This window comes from Denticeps clupeoides, chromosome 2 (assembly GCF_900700375.1).
Source record: "Denticeps clupeoides chromosome 2, fDenClu1.1, whole genome shotgun sequence".
In the NCBI taxonomy this organism is placed as follows: Eukaryota; Metazoa; Chordata; class Actinopteri; order Clupeiformes; family Denticipitidae; genus Denticeps; species Denticeps clupeoides.
The window spans coordinates 8,652,149-8,674,059 of NC_041708.1; the positions used below are offsets into that span (position 1 = coordinate 8,652,149).

General features: G+C 42.9%; 1 protein-coding gene across 2 annotated transcripts; it reads right to left on the reverse strand.

Moving 5' to 3' along the window:
- Positions 1-3,179: 3,179 nt before the first annotated feature.
- edrf1 (erythroid differentiation regulatory factor 1) lies at positions 3,180-15,130 on the reverse strand. 2 transcript variants are annotated; one of them, XM_028966473.1, is made up of 25 exons: positions 14,866-15,130; positions 13,386-13,594; positions 12,572-12,638; positions 12,176-12,301; positions 11,973-12,097; positions 11,705-11,852; positions 11,523-11,618; positions 10,914-11,035; positions 10,699-10,810; positions 10,432-10,579; positions 10,175-10,286; positions 9,554-9,665; positions 9,205-9,441; positions 8,738-8,809; positions 8,060-8,201; positions 7,797-7,988; positions 7,337-7,537; positions 6,619-6,843; positions 6,090-6,316; positions 5,762-5,920; positions 5,146-5,295; positions 4,887-5,040; positions 4,315-4,415; positions 4,061-4,218; positions 3,180-3,909 (listed from the first exon to the last, which is right to left on the reverse strand). In XM_028966473.1, the coding sequence occupies exons 1-25, from the start codon at positions 14,917-14,919 to the stop codon at positions 3,747-3,749; spliced, it is 3,612 nt and encodes a 1,203-aa protein (XP_028822306.1). In that variant the 5' UTR covers positions 14,920-15,130; the 3' UTR covers positions 3,180-3,746. The 2 variants fall into 2 exon arrangements, with proteins under 2 accessions (XP_028822306.1, XP_028822309.1); XM_028966476.1 differs by lacking the exons at positions 12,572-12,638; positions 14,866-15,130 and having other exon boundaries at positions 13,386-13,520.
- Positions 15,131-21,911: the final 6,781 nt, after the last annotated feature.

Below are 21,911 nucleotides of genomic sequence, written 5' to 3' on the forward strand. Positions count from 1 at the left end.
ATTTAAATAACCTGTATTAATTTATAACAACTATTTACATGATATATAGTTTTTTTATGAATGTACATATTAGAAATGTGTCAAATGTAAATATGTAACTTATTTGCTGCTAATCTGCTTTAATATTACCTTTGGCCTATAAAAAGTGATTAGTGTTTATGATGTGGATATAAGTGAAGGAGCAGAGGAGAGGAGAAGAATTGTGAGTTTCATCATGATGAAGGTTGTAGCTCTACTGGTGCTGCTGAGCTGTTGTCTGGCTGATGAACCTGTGGAAGAATCTCATCACTCAACAGATCACAGTAATGGAGATGGTAATGGAGAGATGAATGACAATGAAATTCAAGCCACATCCACCAGTCCACCTTACATCAACGGTCTACTGAGAGAGATGAAAGCCATGATGGCTGAACATGAGTCCAGACTGAGCGCCAGTGAAAGACGAATGGAGGAAGTGAAGAGCGAAAATGAAGGTAACCTGTGCTGAATATGTTGTGTCAGGATTTGAACCAGCAACCTTCTGATTACAGGTCCATTTCCTTGCCTGCTAAGCAATGAAATAAGCTTTTAAAGTGACAGGGACATTTCTAAGTGACCCTATACCTTTAAACAGTAGTGTATATGTATACATGTTAGTCTTTCAGTTGATTAAAACATTGGAACTAGTTAATATAGCTAATTTGACAATGCATTTAAGTAGCTCACTATAACGATTAATAAAAAATGTGGGAAAGGCCACTTCCCTCTTACACATTAACTTTGAATGTTGAGATGTTATGTGCCACCAAACTGATTTGTGGGACAGTTGCGTTACAAAATTTTTTTGGAAGAATGCAAAAACCTAATTTAATTTTTCAGTTGCGGAACAAGCACCAGCCTATCAAGTTAATCCATGCAATTTTCCCTCAGATGTGTTGGCCAGTCACATTTATGGAAATGGAGGCCAATCAAGTGGGTTTATTGCCAGGTTAAGCCAGCTAGCTGGTGTTGAGGTACAGTAATGAAACGAGAAATATTTAATCGCAGAGATTAAAGCATAAATGTCTGCGTGTCCGATCAGTTCCGAGAGTCAAGTTCAGTGATGTGGAGTCCAGACCGACAACCAGTGTAAGAAGAACAGAGGTTATCTTAGGAGATAACCTCATTTTCTATTTTTAAATACAGTAATTCAACAGAGTAGGAAAGAAAACAGTGGCAAGAAAATTATTTGAAATCATGGTTTTCTGCTTTGTCATTAAACGTGATCTTTCACCTTCTGCTGATCCTGTTAGGGTTTGCCAGAGGAACAGCTGGTTTGGTTGTCCGCACAAATGACTTTATGCCAGATGCCCTTACTGATGGCACCCTGCCCATTTACCCGGGCTTGGGACCAGCACCAAGAAATCCAGTGTCACGTGCATCCTCAGTGACAAATATAATGTTCTGAAAATAGCAACACAAAATGGTGATCTTTCATGTCTTCACTGAAAGCAACCATAAACCACTAGTATTGCTAGTGGGAAAGGTATGTGAACCCTTGAGTTAATGACCTCAAAAAATGTCTTACCCTACCTTGTTAAAAAAATTCGTTTGTAGGTGTGGACCAGAACCTCCTTGAATGATAAAATCCACTAAAAACGTTTTGAGTTTGCGCCACACAAGAAGAACATCTTATGTGAGCTCTGCTGTGCCAAAAACAGCGTTCAGATGATCTCCGATGACATAAAGCTGGAAAGTCAAGCTTGAAGTATGGTGGAGGAGACCTCATGGTCAGGGCCTGGCTGGCTTGCAATCGCTGAGGGGAAGATGCAGCACAACGTGTCCTATGTCAGCAGAATCTCCGTAGACGTTGACTGAATCAGCAGTGCAATCACCACAACAAAGCAAGATCCACCAAGTCGGAGCCCAGACCTCAACCTAATAGGAGAGTATGATTGAGCTAAAGCAGTTCTGCCCGGAAGAATGGGCAAAGACTTCCAACCATACAGGAAGCACCTGTATTGCTGCCAATGACTTCTTCAATAGCAATGTTTATGGGAGGTTTCAATAAATACATGAAATGGGGCAGTGGTGGCCTAGCGCTTAAGGAAGCGGCCCCGTAATCAGAAGGTTGCTGGTTCGAATCCCGGTCCGCCAAGGTGCCACTGAACAAAGTACCTAAGGGTGATGGTTAAATGCAGAGGACACATTTTGTTGTGTGCACCATGTGCTGTGTATCACAATGACAATCACTTCACTTCAAATATCATAATTTTTATGCTATTGCTTTAGAATATAAAATATGGTCAAATCTTAAGCTAACAAATTAATGTAGAAAACAATTTTCAAAGGGTTTCGCTACCTTTTTCTTGCCACCCCATATATCCCCATTGCTAACGGAATTTTTTACAGCAACTGCTTTTACATAACAGGAATATATTTGGTACTGGCATATTGATGATAATATGTTTGCATTTGCATGTTTGCAATCAGCTCTGAGACTCAAGTTACATGATATGGAGACCAGGCTGAAAACACAAGACACAGCCACAAAGGAACATGTGGATGATCCAAACCATGCCAAGGAACCGGAACAGAAACTGGCAAGACAAAGTCAGGGTTACCATGTGTCATTTTCTGTTTCGCTTACATCAACTGGTCAAGTAGTGGTAGGCCCCTCCCAAAGTCCTACTATTCTGGTTTTCCGTCATGTGATCACCAACATCGGCAACGCCTACAACCCTTACACAGGTACTGTTCTAGGTTCAGGCTCAGTAACCTTACAAAAGCAAAATTCACCAGCATTAACCCCGTCAATTGCTTCTCCACAGGCACTTTCACCGCACCCATCAGAGGAGTGTACATGTTCAGTTTCACTATATTTGGAGATGGTCATCCTGGTGTACCCACAGGAGCCTCCTTGCATAAAAACGGAGAGCACATCATCCTTGGAATACATCATCAACCAAGTGGTGGCGCAAGTGCATCAGATGGAGTCATCCTACTGCTGGAGGTTGGAGATGTTGTTTACCTGCAGCTCTGGCCTGGAACGTGGGTGAACGACAATTCTAATCACCAGACCATATTTAATGGACACCTACTTTATGAAATGTGGGGACAGTAGACATGTAGACAAAAAAAAAAAACAAAAAAAAAAACCTGAAACAATAAAAGCATATAAATCTTGTTGATAATCTGCCCATATTGTGGATTACATATTGTGGATTGGGGCAGTGGTGGTTAAGGAAGCGGCCCCTATTGTATTAAATGAATTTGGCCAATTTATGTTCATGTTCACAGACACAGCAATTATAATTTTTCTTAGAAGTTTTATGCATATAATTCACCACAAATCTCTACATCTAACTTGACAAAATTAATAATAAAAAAAAAAAAAAAAAAAACTCTGGGGGGACAAGTATTGCATAAATTGTAAACTTAACAATATACAGCATTCAAAATAAAAGTTTGCAGTGTGGAGAAAAAAACAAGTGTAATATTTCAGTTTTCCTCATTTACAAAATCAATCTGAATAGAGTATGAAATAAAACTGCTTTTGTGGTTAAAGCCATTTAAAAACAATCTTGCAATCCATCCTGTTCTGTATAAATACGAGCTAATAGCCTATCCATGGATAGGCTCAGATTCAGCAATTAAGGCACCTAGAGGTGGGTTTTTCACATTTGCAATCAAGGCGACGTGTTCCATATTTCACAACAGAGCAGTTTCTTGTCTGTGATACAATGGAAAGTTGAAGTCCGATGGAGGTTAGCAAAGGTCAGAGGTTACTATGGTGGCGGTCCCTTAGGGACACTTCCTGTTTGAGGGGCAAGCTGTTCCAGCAGCTGCAGGTAGAGGGCAATGCGACTGACTAAGGGAGCAGTCTTATCGCTGCGTAGGAGCACTGAGTACACTTGCCGATACATGTTGACACGATCTTCATCTTTATTGCTGTAAAAGAGACACACACACACACACACACACACACACACACACAATAATGATTTTTAAACCTGGGTACAATAGATCATGTCTGGATATATCCTGCCAAGGCGGGGATTGTGTATGTGAGTATTTACCTGTGAGTATTGTAAGTATTTACCTGCTCTTGCGTTTGCTTGTTGTACTCATTTTAATTAGCTGCAGCAATAAGAAAGAGAAGCTGGGCTCAAAAACGCCAATCAAGCGCTTCACTTCCTGTCTGTTAAGTCCAGAGGAGGTGGAGCTGCTGGAGTCTTCAGCATCTTCTGGGTTCTCTGTCTACACACAAAAAAGTAGATTAAGTACAGTATTTATCTAGTAAAATATTTTTACATATAAAATGTGTTAGTATAACAATCCAAAATGTACAAGTACCTGTAGCTCTTTGTGGATGAGACTGAAAGCATGGCGAGTGTCAGTCATAATATCCAGAGCTCCAGTCAGAGTCTTCAACTTCACAGCAGAGCTGCTCTGGCCTAAAGAAAATGTGACACTAAATCACAAGGTACAGGACTATTTATGAACTGCAGTTCTTTCACAAGGTAGACGCTATGCATGCAACGACACATGTGCCGCAGTTTTGGCCCAATGCTTTGCTGATATCCTGCTACTTGGCCAAATCCTAAATACCCGAAACCAATAAGATGTGTAATTCTTCGTGAGATGTAGGCAACTTAAGTCAGAACTGCAATTTTCAGCAAAGTTGCTTTTTACTTTGACTGGATAGAATCTGACTGACACATGTCTGTTTTTTATTGGCCAAACGTTACATTTTTGAGTTGTGTTACACAATGTGACATAAAAATAGCTTACAGCCATTTTGTTTGAGTGTCAGATAGCACTTGTTAGCTCATCTAGATGGCTAAATCACAATAATCTCCATGTGAGCAAAATAGTCTATGAGACTATGTGTTACACTCAAATAGAATTGACAGACATGGACGCACCTGCCATGGTGAACTCAGCGAAGGCCACCCTCTCCAGCAGCGTGCGGAGCAGCTCACACGGTGCGTCACTGAGGCTGAGAAACAGAGACACTGCCTTACTGTAGTGCAGCTCCGCATGGGCCCTGTGCTGTTTACGCAGACCTTCATCACCCACCTGTGCGTATGTGAGATTTTCATTTCAGTGAGCGAATCGAGAATAAAATAGTCGTAAACATATTTACAGAAAAGGGCTTAAAATGTCTATATTTCTATATGAGACCTGGTTGCGGAAGCAGCTGTGGTACATTGATGCCAGCCGGTGATTGATGGTTGCCGCTCGGTACTGGTAGAGGGGCTGGCGGGCCGACTCTGTCTGGAGGTCACAGTAGCGGAGAGACTTCAGCATGGCCTCAGTCACTTCCCTCTCGATCTGTCGTACAAGCGCATGAGCACACACACTCAATGTAGAACACACAAGTCCAATCCTAATTCTATTAAATCATTCCAGCATGTTAATAGCATGTGAAGTCCATTCCGGCTTCATTTTGTTGCTTTGTATGAATCTTTTTGCTTAATTTTTGAGTTAAGCCAACGCTGACTGTTTTTGCAAGTTTTTATTAAAGATAAATTCCCTGTAGCTGAGCAGTTATGCCTCGTGTTTGGGCGAGCGGTCCATGTTCGAGTTCAGCAGCCGTGTCCAGCATAAATTATTTTGAGGCAGTGGTGGCCTAGCGGGTAAGGAAGTGGACTCTTAACCAAAGCATCATGGTGCCAATGAGGTCCCCTTGAGCGAGGTGCCGTCCCCAACAACCTGCTCCCCAGGCGCCTTTCAACGAGGAGACATTTCGTTGTGTCACCGTGTGCTGTACTTGCACAATAAAGGAACGCTTTCGTACCTGTTCCTGTGCTTTACGGGATAACGGGGCGTAGTCCTGCAGTAGGGTGGCCAGGGTAAAATATGTGGTTGAAAGTTCCCAGTTAACAGAATCCCATACAGAAGTGTTCCTGTCCCTACCGCCCAAACGACACAGTGCCTGAGAGTAGTAATTGATCGCCTAAAGAGAGAGAGTACAATGTCACAAATGTTTCTTTACATAAATCTGTAAACTGCACATATATTAAGAGGAAAAATATTTTTTTTATGCATCCAGAAGGAAAGCAGTTTCTGAAGTTATACGATGTTCCACTTTCTGTACCTGTCAAACTGCAAGAGCAGCCTGGTACCTTGTTGTAGTAGAGAGCCTCTTCTGGTGAGAATTCACCACGGCTGTGTTCATCCGACTGGCCACTGTGTGCCTGTGCACAGATTCGCATCAGTCTGCCCATGTTGCACAGCAACAAAGCCATGTTGGTGTCATCTGATATGGCTTCAAAGTTGTGCATGCCGTTCTCAAAAAACGAGAAACTCTTCTTCCAGACCTCCTGCTCAGCTGCAGTTACGTAGCACTTCACTGCGCCATACAAAAAGACAAAGATTTCACTTAATTGGATGACGATGACAGCACACTAGTAATAAATAAAATAAAATGTTGACTATTATGGCTAATATACAAATTAAGGCAAATTAATTGATCACCTGACTACAAGAGATCAATTTGATCACTTGAAAATTGGTGATATGACCAACCAGTTCCAAAAATGTTGAAGTTATGTTGCTTAGCAACAACATTCAAATCAGCAGTCATTTTGGTTGTAAACAGAAAAAACAAAACAATATAAAACACACACACCCTCACACACAAAGAATACATACTTTCTCCCTCTCTATCTGTCTGCATTGCAGCGGCTTGGTTCATGTAGAAGACGCCCAGCTCATTCCGGATGTTTCCGAGGCGTTTCAGTACTTGTTCCAGCTGCTCCGGCTGCAGTCCCTGAAGCGATCCGGAGGTCAGGAGGTCATTTGCCGCCTCATAGCACTTACTGCTGATGAACAGCTGGTACTCTGGGTCACTGCCCAGGTCTGTTGCCATGATGAAAGCTGTGTGGGGAAATTACACGACAACTCAAATTAAAAAATTAATAAATAAAGTTTCAGCACACAACAGGAAATGCCTGAATCAAAACTTGGCATGAGTAATGAGATAGCAACAGCATTTCTGATTTCTCTAACCAACTTTCACAATCGTTGGATTGCTGTGGAATGTTGTGACTGGGCCATTAAAGTGCTGTTTTCAAATCTAGAAAGCATCCTGGGTTTTTGCACTGGGAAAATAAAAAGCGCAGAAGTCGCTACTAGTCTAGAACCCAGAACCTGTGATGTTAAAAGCGATGGGCAGAGTAAGCGAGGCCAATCAACAATAAATGGCAAAAAGAAAATCTGTATTTGTTTAGGCTGCTGAAGAAAGTTAAGTGCTCTGGCGATTTTGCTTTGTGTAGCAGGCCTGGTTTGGAAACACGATTGGAAGTGATGGGCTCTCAAATGGCTTGCTTCCAGGGTACGACGTTGTATATGAGAGTTCGAGCCCCCTGACCCTGGCAGCTGCTCTCCCGGTGCAGGCAGTGCAGCAGCTCCTGGTCTTCCTGGGTTTGGTAGCTGTACTCCTCCAGGTACGCCGCACGGTTGGAGAAGTTCTGCGCCAGCATGAGCTGCACGTCCCCACACAGACACAAACACTGGCTGTGGAACAGTAGCACGTGCGTGGGCAGGGAGCTGCTGATGGAGCAATATGCATCTAAACGTTGGGTGAAAGAGAGAACATGGTGCAATTTAAAAACAGACAGAAATGGGTATACTTATATTCAATACATTTTGCATACATTAATGTAATGAATACAATTCTAAAAAGTGTTCTAGTTTTGCAAAGTCATTTGTAAAATAATTACACTTAAATCTACATAAGTAATTATACTTCACTGCTCTTTTCAGACACCATGTAATATTAAAGTATAATTAGAATTTGTTTCAAGTTGCCAATAGATGGCAAAACTAACCGTGGCACTGCAGGGCCAGTTTGATGTAGCGCAGTGCACGGCCGAACTTCAGCAGGTTGGTGGCGGCGTCTGACAGCACATAATAGGCTTTAGACGCCTTGAGGAAGAACTGCAGTTTCAGACGGTGCTGCCATGATCCGTGGATCATTCCAGAATTCGTGGCACTCTTCACATCCTCCTGATACACGCTCTCTGAAGCAAAGGCAATGGTTGAGTTTAGTTGAATTTTTAACAATATAATAACCAGAAGATGGGACACGCACCTGGGCGAAGCAGTAGACTGATGTGTTTCTGTACAGCTCCTGTCTGGACACGTACTTCGTACTTCAGCGGTATGGGGGTGTGAGGGTCTGCAGAGGGGAGGTCAGTCTCCTTTTTTATACTGCTGTCTATGGCTTTCAACCCCTACACACAAACACAAATGAATACATTTATAGAGAGTAAATAAGATGTACTTGTCTATAAGCCGCAGGTGTCCCCGTTAAAACATGAGATATTCCGGTAATTCCCACAAATTAATACTTACAGCAAATACCTTTTTTCCCCAATTAGTGCTTTTAACAGTACTAAAATAGCCTTCTAGAGTATCAAATAGAACCGGCTGAAGGTATGCAATTCTTTCAGCACACACTTTCTCAGCAACAATAAAGGAAAAGTAAAAGTCACTGATCACTATCGCCATCGTCCTCCTGTGCGGTATTTTCCTTGGTCTGATATGACTAGGTTAAATGTGTTGCCGGCTAGGAAGCTAGTTATCCTATAGAAGTCAATAAATCAGTCGCATTGTTGTAAAAGCCACAGTTCTCAAAGCTTGTTAAAAAAGTATTGGCTTAAAGTGTGGAATATATGGCAATATGAATAGTTTTTACACATGCAGACTCATAAGAAACTGTATGCTTTCAACTGTGCTTTACTTTAAAAACTATATGGTGTGAACAGACCTTCAGTACGTAGCTGAGCACATGTCTGCAGCGCTCCTCTTTATCCTGTAGCACAGGAAACACTCCACTTGGCTACAGGGCACAAAGCACACCAAAAAAAAAAAGCATTACAATTAAGGCATAAATGCAGACAATGTGATCAAAAGATCACAAAGAGATCTGGCTGGCTGAATTATTATTGTAATAGTATTATAATACCCAGTCAGTATTGTAATACCCAGTTCATAGACAGCATCTTCTATATCAACTTTTCAATTTCAGTAAACTGTAGAATATGATAATATGTACAGTATTAAAATATGTAGTGATATAATCGTATCATGGCCCATGCTTTGTGGTGTGTATCGTATAGTGAGATCCTTGCCAATACACACCCCTAGATACATTATTTCACATTTAAGCTATAATGGATGTGTATGTGATTTAAATAGTGTCTGTGCAGGCAGGTCACGTCCAAAAATGCTTACTCTAATGGGACTGGTGGAGGTGTATTTCTCAGGGACCGACAGCTCTCCCACAGATTTAATGACCGCAATGGCTTTGCTGTCATCTGAGGGTTTGGAGGAGGTTTCGTCGCCCTCCTGCTCCTCTTCCTCTTCGCTGTAGCTGTCCTCTGAGCCCCCGGCACGCAGAGCCTCCTCAGCACTCTCCTCCTCATCCAGTTGGAAGAGATCTGATAGCATATAATGCGCTGAGGCAATAATCTAACAAGAGACACAAGCATGTAGTAACCTTTTGGAGAAAACAGTCAACAATTCACACATTTTATATAATCTGTTGCATAATGTAAGCATGTAGGTCTAAGTGAGTACATACCTGAGCATGTCTCGCCTCATCCAGAAGTCTGATGCAGTTGAGCAGCAGGGTCCTGATTGTACCGTAATGCTTCCTGTTCTGCTTCTTTTTTAGAATCATGTTACTTGCAACTCTGCGAAACAATGCATGCACACACAAAAAAAAAAAGAAGAGTAAGAATTCTCACACACACACACACACACACACACACACACACACACAAAGTAGTGATGACTGTCACTGCTTTATCAATCAGAACTCTTAATCTACATCTATACTCTGATATCTGCATGTTTGTTTTGGTAGTGGTCCCAAGATGACTAACAGAGAACATTTTTGTGACTGCTGCAATGTACAAGGGGTATACTCCTTTAGTGGAGTAATGGGTTAATTATGCATTAAAAACAAAATGTGGAAAGCACAAAAATATAAGTGAAGTGATGTGATACACATCACTGATGTCATTGTGATACACAGCAAGCACAGCATGTGGTGCACACAACGAAATATGTCCTTTGCATTTCACCAAACACCTTAGTGAGGATTCAGGATTTGAACCTACAACCTTCCAATTACTGGTCTGTTTCCTTACCCGCTAGGCTACCACTGCCCCCCATATGCTTACGTATAAAGCATGCTTACTTATAAAGCAGTACAGCTACAGGAAGAGTAAAAGGGTTCTGGCATTTCTCCTCAGGGTCCTCTTCACACAGAGTAGTCAAGTCATAGAGCTTCACAATGTCACTTCCGCTGGCTGTGTGGGGACAGGAATTGAGATCAATGGTAAAAGGCCATTTACAACAAAATTGTGACGTCCGTTCAGTACTACTACGTTTGTTATTTCAATCAGGACACTGATTATATTATTGACTTTCAAGGAAAACGAATGTGTGACACACCTTTGAAGAGCCAGTATGTGTGACCCTCTTTGGTGCAGTTGGACTTGAGGAATGACAGGATGTTCTGCGCGATGTCTTTTACCACCCGTGTAGAGAAGTTGGAGTTCTCCAGATCAGGGATATCTTCCGTTTTAATCATTTCATATTTCTGCACACATAGAAGATTGAAATAGTCAGGGTTTAGGACAGAAATGCTCAAATATTATGTAATCGTTCTAGAGAAAATAATGCTGGGCTGTAAACAGAAATTATTAAAAATGGATTTACCTGAACGATGCCATTAACATGAAAACACATGACCAGTTCGGGCACATTGCACATGAGATTGTCCAGCCAGTAGTCAATCCCAGTGAGGACGTTGATAGGCTTGTTGTTATCTCTACAGAACCAAAATGACACATCAGCTAAAAGCACAGACATGAAGTCAAACTCCCCCGGTTTTGTTTATTATGTTTTTCACCTTTTCTTTATCAATGACTGACCTTAGTCTCAAACTCACTGCTGGGTACCTTCCACCTCCAAATATTGGCATGTTAGAGCCCACCAGCATGTGGATGTCCTCAAATGTCCACAGAATGTTCCGAACAAAGTCATTCCTCAGACCCTGGAGCAAAAGAGGGGTAGGTCACAAAATACTGAGTGTTGAATCAAAGAGCATACGTCTTCTTTTTCATGATTCATGATTCAATTTAAATTCTTACTGTATTTCTAATGATTAACTGATTAATCACTACTATTTAAATGGATTCTACAATTTATATATTATATATATAAATAAAATTGCTGGTGTCTTCCTATTGTAAGTCGCTTTGGATAAAAGCGTCTGCTAAATAAAGTAAAGTAAAATAAAAAAAAAAAACAGGACCCCCAGATTGTAACGAAAACCGAACATTATAGCATTTACATTTACAGCATTTATAGTAGTTACAGGGACAGTCCCCCCTGGAGCTATTTAGGGTTAAGGGTCTTGTTCAGGGACATGATGGTAGTTGAACCTGGGTCTTCTGGTTCATAGGCGAGTGTGTTACCCACTAGGCTACTACCATCCTGTGGTATTTACTTCGTAGCATTTATATAGTGCAAATGAGTACCTGACTATTTTCACCCTCATTGAAGAGCGTAGGCAGGTTCTGTTCTTTAGGGACTGATGTGACATGACCTAAGGCATACGGGTTCTCCAAACATTCCTAATGAATAATACAAAGGCACACGTGAATTATTCCATTCACACACACACAAAAAAAATGTTGCCATTTGTCCCATACATGTGTACCTCTTTGGCTGAAGCATGCTCATCTGCATCAGAGGTGGAGCTATTAAATGTAGCAGGCCAGGAGGGCCCATATTCCACCGGCCCACAATCCTCGTCTGTGTCGCTATGGTGGCTGTGAACAGGTTCAGCTGCTCCATCACCATTGATGCTGGAAAACACACCAGGCAAGCCCAATTACAGGCTAATGCATGTACCCCAAAATGTTGATAATGAGTTATAAAAATAAAGTTGAATAGTATGGGAAATATTGCATCTTTTTTGCACAAACCTGTAATATAGAAATTTGGAGAGGATTGCTTTCTGGTACCAGTGCTCTTTGCTCTTCTTCTTACGCTGCCACTTCTGGTCAATGAGTCTCTGGTAGAACTCCTTCAGCCACGCCCAGTCACCTGTCTGTCAGAAGGGAGAGTTAACAGCTACTGGTACTACACAAAGAACAACCAGTTAAACAATCCCAGAAGAGAAGCTAACCTGCGAGGACCTCATGAAGAGCTCCTGAATGTCCAGTTCATCCAGCAGCAACGTCCGGCCTACGCGATGCACGGCCATGCTGACATGACTCTTGCTGTATGGGATCTTCAACAGTTTCTTAATGTTCTGGAAAGCAGAACACATTCACAACTCATTCTGCAGAAAGTACACAAAACATTTTTTGAGGTTCAAATATAGAAGAAATAAACAAAACAAATACATAATAAAACCCTGGAAGGTGCCATGGATGGGCAAATGGGAGCTGAGAATGAGACCTCCAGAAACCTTCACCTCTGATTAGAGGATGTTTTCAATGCTTTCATTGACTTTAATTTTGCGACATCATCATTGTCCAGGGACAATACAGAGGAATCACAAAAACAGAAAAACACCAACCTCTGAATCAGACACCACATCCACCCCATCTCCAACGCAGTCTATGAAGTCATAGGCCATTCCAAAACTACAGGAGAACCCAGAAAGAAAAGCAAAAATAACATTTATTCCATGGAAATACTACTTTACATAACACTGCACTGTCTGTGGTGCTGATTGCAGAGCACAAAAATGGTAAAAGACTAGACAAAAACAAACTAACAAATAAGAGTCCGATTTTAGTAGTACCCACAATAGTATCAGCTATTAATAAGAGAAAAATGGCATATCCCTAGGAGGGACACCACCAATAAACATTGCATTGCTGACAAATAAATTAATCCAAAGAGGTTCCAAATTACACATCACAAAGACGCTTACTGTATCATACGTAAAACCAAACTGGCCTCCTCCATAACAATCAGGCACAGCCAGAAAGTCCATTTAACTAGGCTTAAAAATGCCCGTTCACTTTCCATAACTCGCACAGGGTGGGGATTCACCCAACACAGGGCACCAGCCCACCACACCATTCACTCACACCTACAGACAATTCAGTCACCAATTCAGAAACCAGCACCACCATAAGGAGAGAATGCAAATTCCGCACACGCAAGGTCCGAGCCGGGGTTCGAACTCCCATCCTTGGAGGTGTGAGGCCATGTTTCCAACCGCCATGCCACTTTGTGGCCTGGCTTATATCCAATTGTAATAGTTTTTGAACGCCGTCTCTATATAGAAAAACCTACAGATGCATGATTTTGCACTTATGTATTAAACCTTTATCCTCCACAATTCCAGCTCCCTAGTCACAAGGTGCTCGAGGGTGACCCACCTGGAGAAAGGTTTACTCCGGCTGCTCGACCCGAGCACAGTGCTACCAGCCGGACCCAGCTGAGCGCTCTCCCTCAGCCAGTTAGCTGGAGGAAGCTTCAGATCCGTCTGCTCCTGCAGGAGGGCGAAGGTCGAGGCCGGCGGGGCGGCCGAATACTTCACCACGGCCTGGCTCTTCACCTCGTTGTTTCCCAAATACACAACAGCCGACTACAGCATGTGCACAAAAAAAAAAAAAAACATTATTGGCCTACCATAGTCAAGAAAACGTTAGACCAGTTACTGTTCTTCTAGGATCTACTGTATATTGTGATGTCTACATACAAATCATATTAAAATGGCATAAGATTTGAACAATTGCAAAATTGACCATGTCATTTCCACCTGTCCTGACCATGCAAAATCTAGATAATGTGTCAAACATTCTGTCTTGGTGGATTCTTTTGGACACAGTGGTAGTCAGGAAGCTTCAAACCCTGGACACTGGACAGCCTGTGAGAAACATTTTCTGAGTAATTTAAGCCATATAAATCAATTAGAGAAAAATAAGACGCAGGGTTCAAATTGCACAGTGGCCTTGGGGTGTATACACTATATAGCCCACCATTCGCAAGTTTGGGATGACATAGCAATAGCATTTATTTGGATGGTGAAAGTCCTCAAATGGCTCAAAACTCCAGTCCAGCTGTAATATGCTCCTGGTAGCTGTAAATGGGGGGCAGTGGTGGCCCGTAATCGGGAGGTTGCCAGTTTGAATACCGAACCGCCGAGGTGCCACTGAGCAATGCATCGTCCCCACACACTGCTCCCCGGGACACTGCTCTCCCTGCTCACTAGGGGTGATGGCTAAAAGCAGAGGACAGATTTTGTTGTGTCACCGTGTGCTGCATCAACAAAAACCACTTTGTTAATGATGGAATATCCGTATACACATAGCAAGGAACTTTATCTACAATTGGTCTTACATCGTTTAACGTTGTTTTTAATGAAACATATGACAACGAAAGGTTGTCATTAAATAAAGCTTAAATAAAGTCCGCCAGGCGCGTCAAGCTTATCGAAACGTTCTGCCAAAGGCAACTGCGCATGCCTTTAGTTGTTTAGTTGGGAGTACTTAAAAGAAAAACACGGCAAGTACAACACCAAATACTTGTGTTTCTGAGCTATCAGAACATACCTGGTGGTTTTTGGACAGTAAAGTGTCATAATTAATATTCAAACAGGTAAAATCTGATGTGTGTTTCTGTGCTATCACAACATACTACTTGTTGTTTAAGGACAGTATATTAGTATATTTATTATATAAACAAGTTGCACGTCGCATTTGTACAGCTAGCAGGAACGGTCGCTTCACAAATATGCTGCGGTAGGAAATTCTGACAAGGTAGGACAATCCGACAGAACACCTGACCGCTGAAGAACAAACCCGAAAGGCTGCAGACGGCTCACCGTCCGGACAACCCGGTGAAAACTGCGCTCACCCGCCTGCTGTCCTGCTCCTGCTCCTCCATCTCCGTCTCCTCGGCGTTCTCCATCGCCAGAGGAAGCGAGCGGCTTCATCCAGAACTTTCCTCCGCTCCGCGCTGGCCGCCGGCCGGTTAAGAGGCAACGTGCATTTTCGGTGACGCGTTCTGGTCTTTACTCACGACAGAACGTGTTTGTCCTCTGCAATTAGCTTAACGTCAACTTAAATAACCCGGAAATGAAATGAACTCTTCTCCCGTCTTGGCCGTAGTGGGAGTTACGCAGAACACGGCGCACACTACCGCTCCCCAGTGAAAGACACGGGTATAAACACAAAAAAGGCCAGCGATGTTGGCTGAAAGACCACACCTTCTCATTCAATGTGTTTTCTTTATTTTCATGACCATTTACGTTGGTAGATTATCACTGAAGGCATCAAAACTACGAATGAACTCATGTGGAGTTATGTACTTAACAAAATAGGTGAAATAACTGAAAATAAGTTTTATATCCGCCCTTTGCTCTGATTACTGCTTTGCACACTCTTGGCATTCTCTCGATGAGCTTCAAGAGGTTGTCACCTGAAATGCTTTTCCAACAGTCTTGAAGGAGTTCCCAGAGGTGTTTAGCACTTGTTGGCCCCTTTGCCTTCACTCGATCTCGATTGGGTTCAGGTCCGGTGACTGTGGAGGTCAGGTCTCCACTTTTTGTTAAGTACATAACTCTACACGTGTTCATTCATAGTTTTGATGCCTTCAGTGAGAATCTACCAATGTAAATGGAAATAAAGAAAACACATTGAATGAAGGTGCGTCCAAACTTTTGGCCTGTACTGTATATTTTACGCTTTTATGCAAAGCAAAAATCGATTACTAAAAGAGTTGGAAACGAATTTCATATTCAATTCGTGGTGTGGCATGATGCGGACACATTTGATTATTAAAAAAAGACTTTAGTTGAGCGTTGAGTGGAGTGAACTCACTCTGTCTCTCTCGCGCACTGACGCTAGCATAGACAGGGCGGAGGTAGAGATACAAGAGCCATATGGGCCATAAGTCGCCTGCATTTTACACTAAAAACAAGTTTTTATGAAAGAAAGCCTGCAAGTAAACGCCTGGTCTGTGTACGTGCTCAACACAACTATGCATTACATGTGCTTTTGTGCTCAGCATTCAGTACTGTCATCCCTCTGAAGCTGGTGAGGAAGTTGGACCTGCTGGGAATAAGCTCTCCAACTCTGCAGCTTGATCTTGGACTTCCTAACAGACAGGCCCCAGTCTATGTCTATAGGAAATAACACCTCCAAGGAGGTCAGACTGAGCGCAGGTTCCCCACAGGGAACAGCCCACTGCTGTTCACTCTGCTGACACACAACTGTGCAAAAACCTGACCCTCAATATCACCAAGACCAAAGAGATGGTTGTCAACTTCAGGAAGAAACCGACTGTCCCCACCCCACTGCACATCGATGGATCTGCTGTTGAGATCGTCAGCAGTGTGAAGTTCCTGGGTGTGCACATGACAGACGACCTCTCCTGGAGCCTCAACACCACCTCCACCACCAAGAAAGCCCACTTCCTCAGGAAGCTGGAGAAGGCCAACCTCCCTCCTCCCATCATTATACCGAGGGACCATTGAGAGTGTTCTCTGCTGCTACCTCACTGTCTGGTATGGGAACTACACTGTCGCTGAGCAGAAGGCCCTGCAGCGGATAGTGAAGACAGCAGAGCGCATCATCAAGGTTCCATTTCCACCCATATCCCAGCTCTATGAGAATCAACTCATCTGTCGAGCTCGGAACATCATGAAGGACTCAGATTTTTGCACATCTCAGCTCATTTTGCACATGTTTGTCTTGTCTTGTGAGTCCTTTTTGAACTAACCACTCACAAGCATCCTACAAGATGTTGTCCAGTTATGTCCTGTTCGACCTGTTCATTGACAGAAAAGTTCTCATATAGATATACTGTACAGTATTTAGGTTTTATTTTTATTTAGTATAGTTTAGTTTAGTGTGTATATACTGTATATATTTTTCCTTTATGATTGCACTATGGGGGGGGTCTGTGTGAAACATTTTTTCAATACACGGTATACTGTGTATATTGAAGCTGCAAAAGTGTGCGCATCTGCAGTGTAGTGTAGAGAACACGTTCTGACATTCAAAAAAATCCTGTTAAATTTTCTCATTTGTATTGTTCTTTATTTATAAATTATTTAATGTTCTGGCTGCTCAGGTGACACTTTATTTTATAAGTCAGTATATTTGGCAGATGTAAAGCATGTTTGTGCACTTTATAAAGATTCTGTTTTGAATAAAGGGTTAGTAGTGAATGCTTGTGGAATCAGAATATTTATTGTCATTGTTAAAGTCCCTGAGCCAAAGAGCTATCTTAAATACTGTATCTTTTACTGTGTAAAAAAAACTTAAAAGGAGACATATACTAATATAATACAAATCTAATACAAAATACGACACAAGACGAGAAAATAAAATTTTACTTATGAAATGTCATCCCTGGATCCTTTGTCTTCGCTCAAAATTACAGCCTCACAATCCCTTCCATTTACCTAAAAAAAATAAAATAAATTAAAAAATAAATAAAAAATAAATACATACATACATACATACACACACACACACACACACACACACACACACACACATATATATATATATATATATATATATATATATATATGTATAAATTAATGATATAGAGTAAAAGCAGACAAATCATGGAGGGTCCCTTCCTGAACAATTTCAATGTTAGTTCAGTAATGCATAAAACCTTTGAACAGTATTGTCAATATTTAACTAAATGTTAATGTTAAATATTAAAAGTTTAAAAATCAAGAAAATATGTTAAGAGTGTAGCTGAAACACATCTCAGTATATTCTCAATTTTTTAATGCTGTTTCTATACGTAGCCAGGGAACCAGCCCAGGGCAGTGCTAAGTAGGTAATTCGTAGGTAATACAGCTGCCAGTGGCCAGGTAGAGAGGCACGGCTGTAAACGATTAGATGGCAGTGTTTAAAACGGGCATGGTCACGACCAGCTAAAAAGACTGCCACGGTCCTGGAGTAGAGATGGTGGTGAACAAAAACAGCAAAGATCGTGAGTGTGTACTGCTAAGCAATTAAAACATTGTGATACAGTTGTTGGTTTGGGGCTCACCTGTATGCTGTTATTAGGATAAACAGCCATAGTGGATAGAGCAAGAGAGCAAAAACACTGCAGCGGAGCTTTAGATATTTTAAATTGTATATTAAACTTACCCTACATTAAAGGATATTGTTTGTTCCTAACATGTTGTAGTGGTTTATGGGCTAAACAGAACCCATAGCTAACCATAGGCCTACAGAGCTGAGGGAACGGGTGCTACAATCTTGCGTAGTCGGCAGGTTATATTAGCCCATAGTACGTAGAGTGTGTGTTATAATTCTGGTGCTTTGGCAGCAGTGTCTATTAAAGTATTTAATAGAGTATTTTTACAACGGCTGGCAACCCCGGAACAACCAGGAGATATCCTGGAGAAAGGAGGAAAGCAGCTACGCGGTGGTATTCAATGGATAACAGATAATTGGTGACCTCAAAATGGAAGAACTGCAAGCCTTTCGAGAGCAGATACAGGCCCTCAGGGGCCTGTATCTGAGAGTGCAGCAACAAGGGTAACCCCTACCGAAGACTCCGCCCCAGCTCGCCCAAGAGGTTCCCAGGCAAGGGGTTCAGCCACCCTAGAGGAGTGGATGGAAGAGGTTAAAATCTTTACAGGAAGCACGCAATGAAATTAGATATAGACCCAGTACTGTGAGAGAGAATCCAAAGGAAATATGGGTGCCCTGTGTATATGGGTGCCCTGCGTAGAGAACTCCTGAGGTTGGTGCATCAAATTCTTGATGTTCGCAGTGAAGCTGTTCATTGGGTGAAGGAAGGACAGCCTATCGGGGAGAAGCGTCCTTGACTGGTGCTGTCTAGTGAAACCCAGGTGACTGCTAGTAGAGAGGCTATGGTTGCTAGTAGAGAGGCTGAGGCTGCGGGCTACACATGCAACTAACCAACTCACTTCCAGTTATGTTCGCGAGAACAGGAGGCAGGGCAGGGGCAAACTATACCAATGCACATCAGATGGTCAACCTATTTGTTTAAAGTGCAATCAACCAGGCCACATTGCTAGGTATTGTAGGAGGACTAATCCTCCTCAGACTCACCTTGTGTTTAACGAAGCGCATCAAAAAACTGACTATGGTCAAGGGCAAAATAGCCCTCCACAAAATGGTTACCCCCAGGTGAATGTACACAGCAATGCAATTCAGTCTAACCAGTCGGAAAACTAGAACCCTCCAGTGAATTGAGCCACACATTGAAATAGGGGAGGGAAGGCTCATAAGAGTTTTTAAAGTTAGTCGGAGAGTGCCGAACCGTGAATGAGCATGGACGGTGTAAATGTACCCTGCCTGTTAAGATTACGGTTCAATGGTTACCACCACGACAATTATTTTTTTCCCCCACATTTTGCAAACAAAGGAACAAGAGCGTTGAAGGCCTGTAATTGGTTGGGTTTCACAGCTGCCAATGGCTTCGAGCTGCCGTATTTAGGGTACCTTGAAATAGGTTTTTGAGAAGGTACCCAATCGGGGGATCCTTATAAGGATCCCGTCGGCAAAGTGTTAAGAGAGCAGAAAACCTCTGTCTCTGGGGGGTTGGGCATGAATGTAATTTGTCATTGTTTTACTGAATTGTACGATGAATACAGAGCTGAGCTCTTTCAGTCCCCCCAGGTGCAAGTGGCTGACCTGGCATGGCAGCAAGCCCTGCGAGCGTGTGAGAAGATTGAAGCCGTGGTTAATGCTCCTTCCCCGTTTCCTGTTCGTGTGCAGGGTGGGCCCCAGAGGCGGATCCCCGCAGGTACATGGGCCGTAGTTCCAGTTACTTTCCCCAAGTACCTCCAAGTAATCCCGGGTTTTGGTTGCTCGAGCCATTGGGACCAGACGAGGGAGCGCTCCCTGAAAGTTTATTAGTGTCTCCAAGTCTGGTAACTGAAGAGGGAGGATATATGCCCCAATAACCAATGTGGGCACAACTGATGTAATGCCCCACCCACACCAAGTAGTACTGAGCAGAAACAGACCTTGTTCTTATTTGGGGCAGTGGTGGCCTAGTGGTTAAGGAAGCGGCCCCTGAGCCTGAAACTGGTAACAAAAAGGGCAGAGCAGGCTGTACCTGCAGGGGCCACTCCTAAAGTTTTTTTATGACTCTGTAGTGGCATCAACCATCTTTTACGTTATTGTACCTTGATGTCATTGTTTTCTCATCCACAGTGCAACAGCATCTTGATAGAATGGAAGAGGTATTTTCCTGACTCTGACCAAGGTCTGAAGGTGAAACTCTCACAATGTAATTTCTTTAAGAAAAATACCTGGGGCATGTGGTACGCAAAGGAGGAGTATCTACCGACCCAGATAAAGTGGCAGCGGTACAGGAGTGGCACCGCCCCAATCACTTGGCAGAATTAAGATCATTCTTGAGATTTGCCAGTTTTATTATAGAAGATTCGTGAAAGTATATGCAAAGTTGGCAGCCCCACTGAACCACCTGGCTGCCCAAGTGAGTGGATCAAAGAGAAAGGTGGATCAAAGGCTAAAGATTCCGGTGCACTCCTTGTGGACGGAAAAATGCCAGTCAGCCTTTAAATCCCTTAAGGCGGCACTAGTGACCTCACCATTTTTGGCCTACGCTGATTTTCAGAAGCCATTTGTCGTGGAGGTGGATGCGAGCCATGGAGGACTTGGGACGGTGCTGTCGCAGGAGGCTTGGGGTAAATTGTTACAAATCGCATATGCCAGCCATTGTTTAAGCAAGAAAGATGGAGAACTACAGCTCCTTTAAATTAGAGTTTCTGGCCCTTAAGGGCTGTGACAGAGAAATTTTGAGAATATCTGCTTTTATATTAGAAGGACAATAACCCTCTGAGTCATTCACAGACTGCCAATCTAGGAGCAGTTGAACAACGTTGGGCTTCACAACTAGCGGCATTTAACTTCACCATTAAGTACAGGCCCAGGCGAAGTAATGGTAATGCCGATGCTCTCAGTCAATACTTGGATGCAGTAGCAGCATCATTACAACACTACAGTTCACCAAACTACAGGCCTGTCCCCCTATTATGTTATGTTTGGCTGTAAACCGAAATATTACTTAACGTAACCCCGGTTCTCTGATAACATGAGTGAGGTATCTCACAATGGGAACGCCCTCAGCGTGACCGATCGCAGAAGCACAAATGACACCAGTCCGTCGCAGACGGACCAATGGCTGCTGCACCCCGGGAGCCCCGCCTCCATATATAAGGTGCTGCAGCCCACCGGAACGGCTATCTGTAGCATGCTCTTCCCCGAGCCAAATGCAAGGAGGGGGGAGGGGTGAGATACCTCACTCATGTTATCAGAGAACTGGGGTTACGTTAAGTAACCTATCATTCTCTTTTAAACATTCGCTCGGTATCTCACTATGGGATATGGCCCGTATTGCATGCTTTCTGAAGTACCTTCATCCGGACGCACACGGAGCCGTAAAGACACTAATCACAGCACCGACACTAAGCACAGTGTGCGGGAGCGGCGGCGCTGTGACGTCAAGTCGGTAAAACCTAATAAATGTGTGCGGTGTAGCCCAGCTAGCAGCAGCACAAATACCATGTAGAGAAACACCCCTGAATAAAGCCCAAGAGTTAGCCCTGGCTCTAGTGGAATGAGCCCTAAGCCCCTGCGGGAGCGGGAGACCCCGTGCATGGTAGGCCATGCCGATTGCCTCCACCAGCCAGCGCGATAAACACTGAGATGAAATCAGCTTACCTCTGTATGGAGGAGCCCAGGACACAAACAGCTGGTCACTCCTCCTGAAATCTCTAGTTCTGTCCTTGTAAAATTGGAAAAGCACATACCGGACACAAACAATGCAGCCTCCGATCTTCTTCTGAAGCAAATAGAGGGGGGCGAAAAGCGCTGAGCTCCACAGTGCTACAATTATAAGCAGAGTTAACAACCTTGGGAACAAATGCA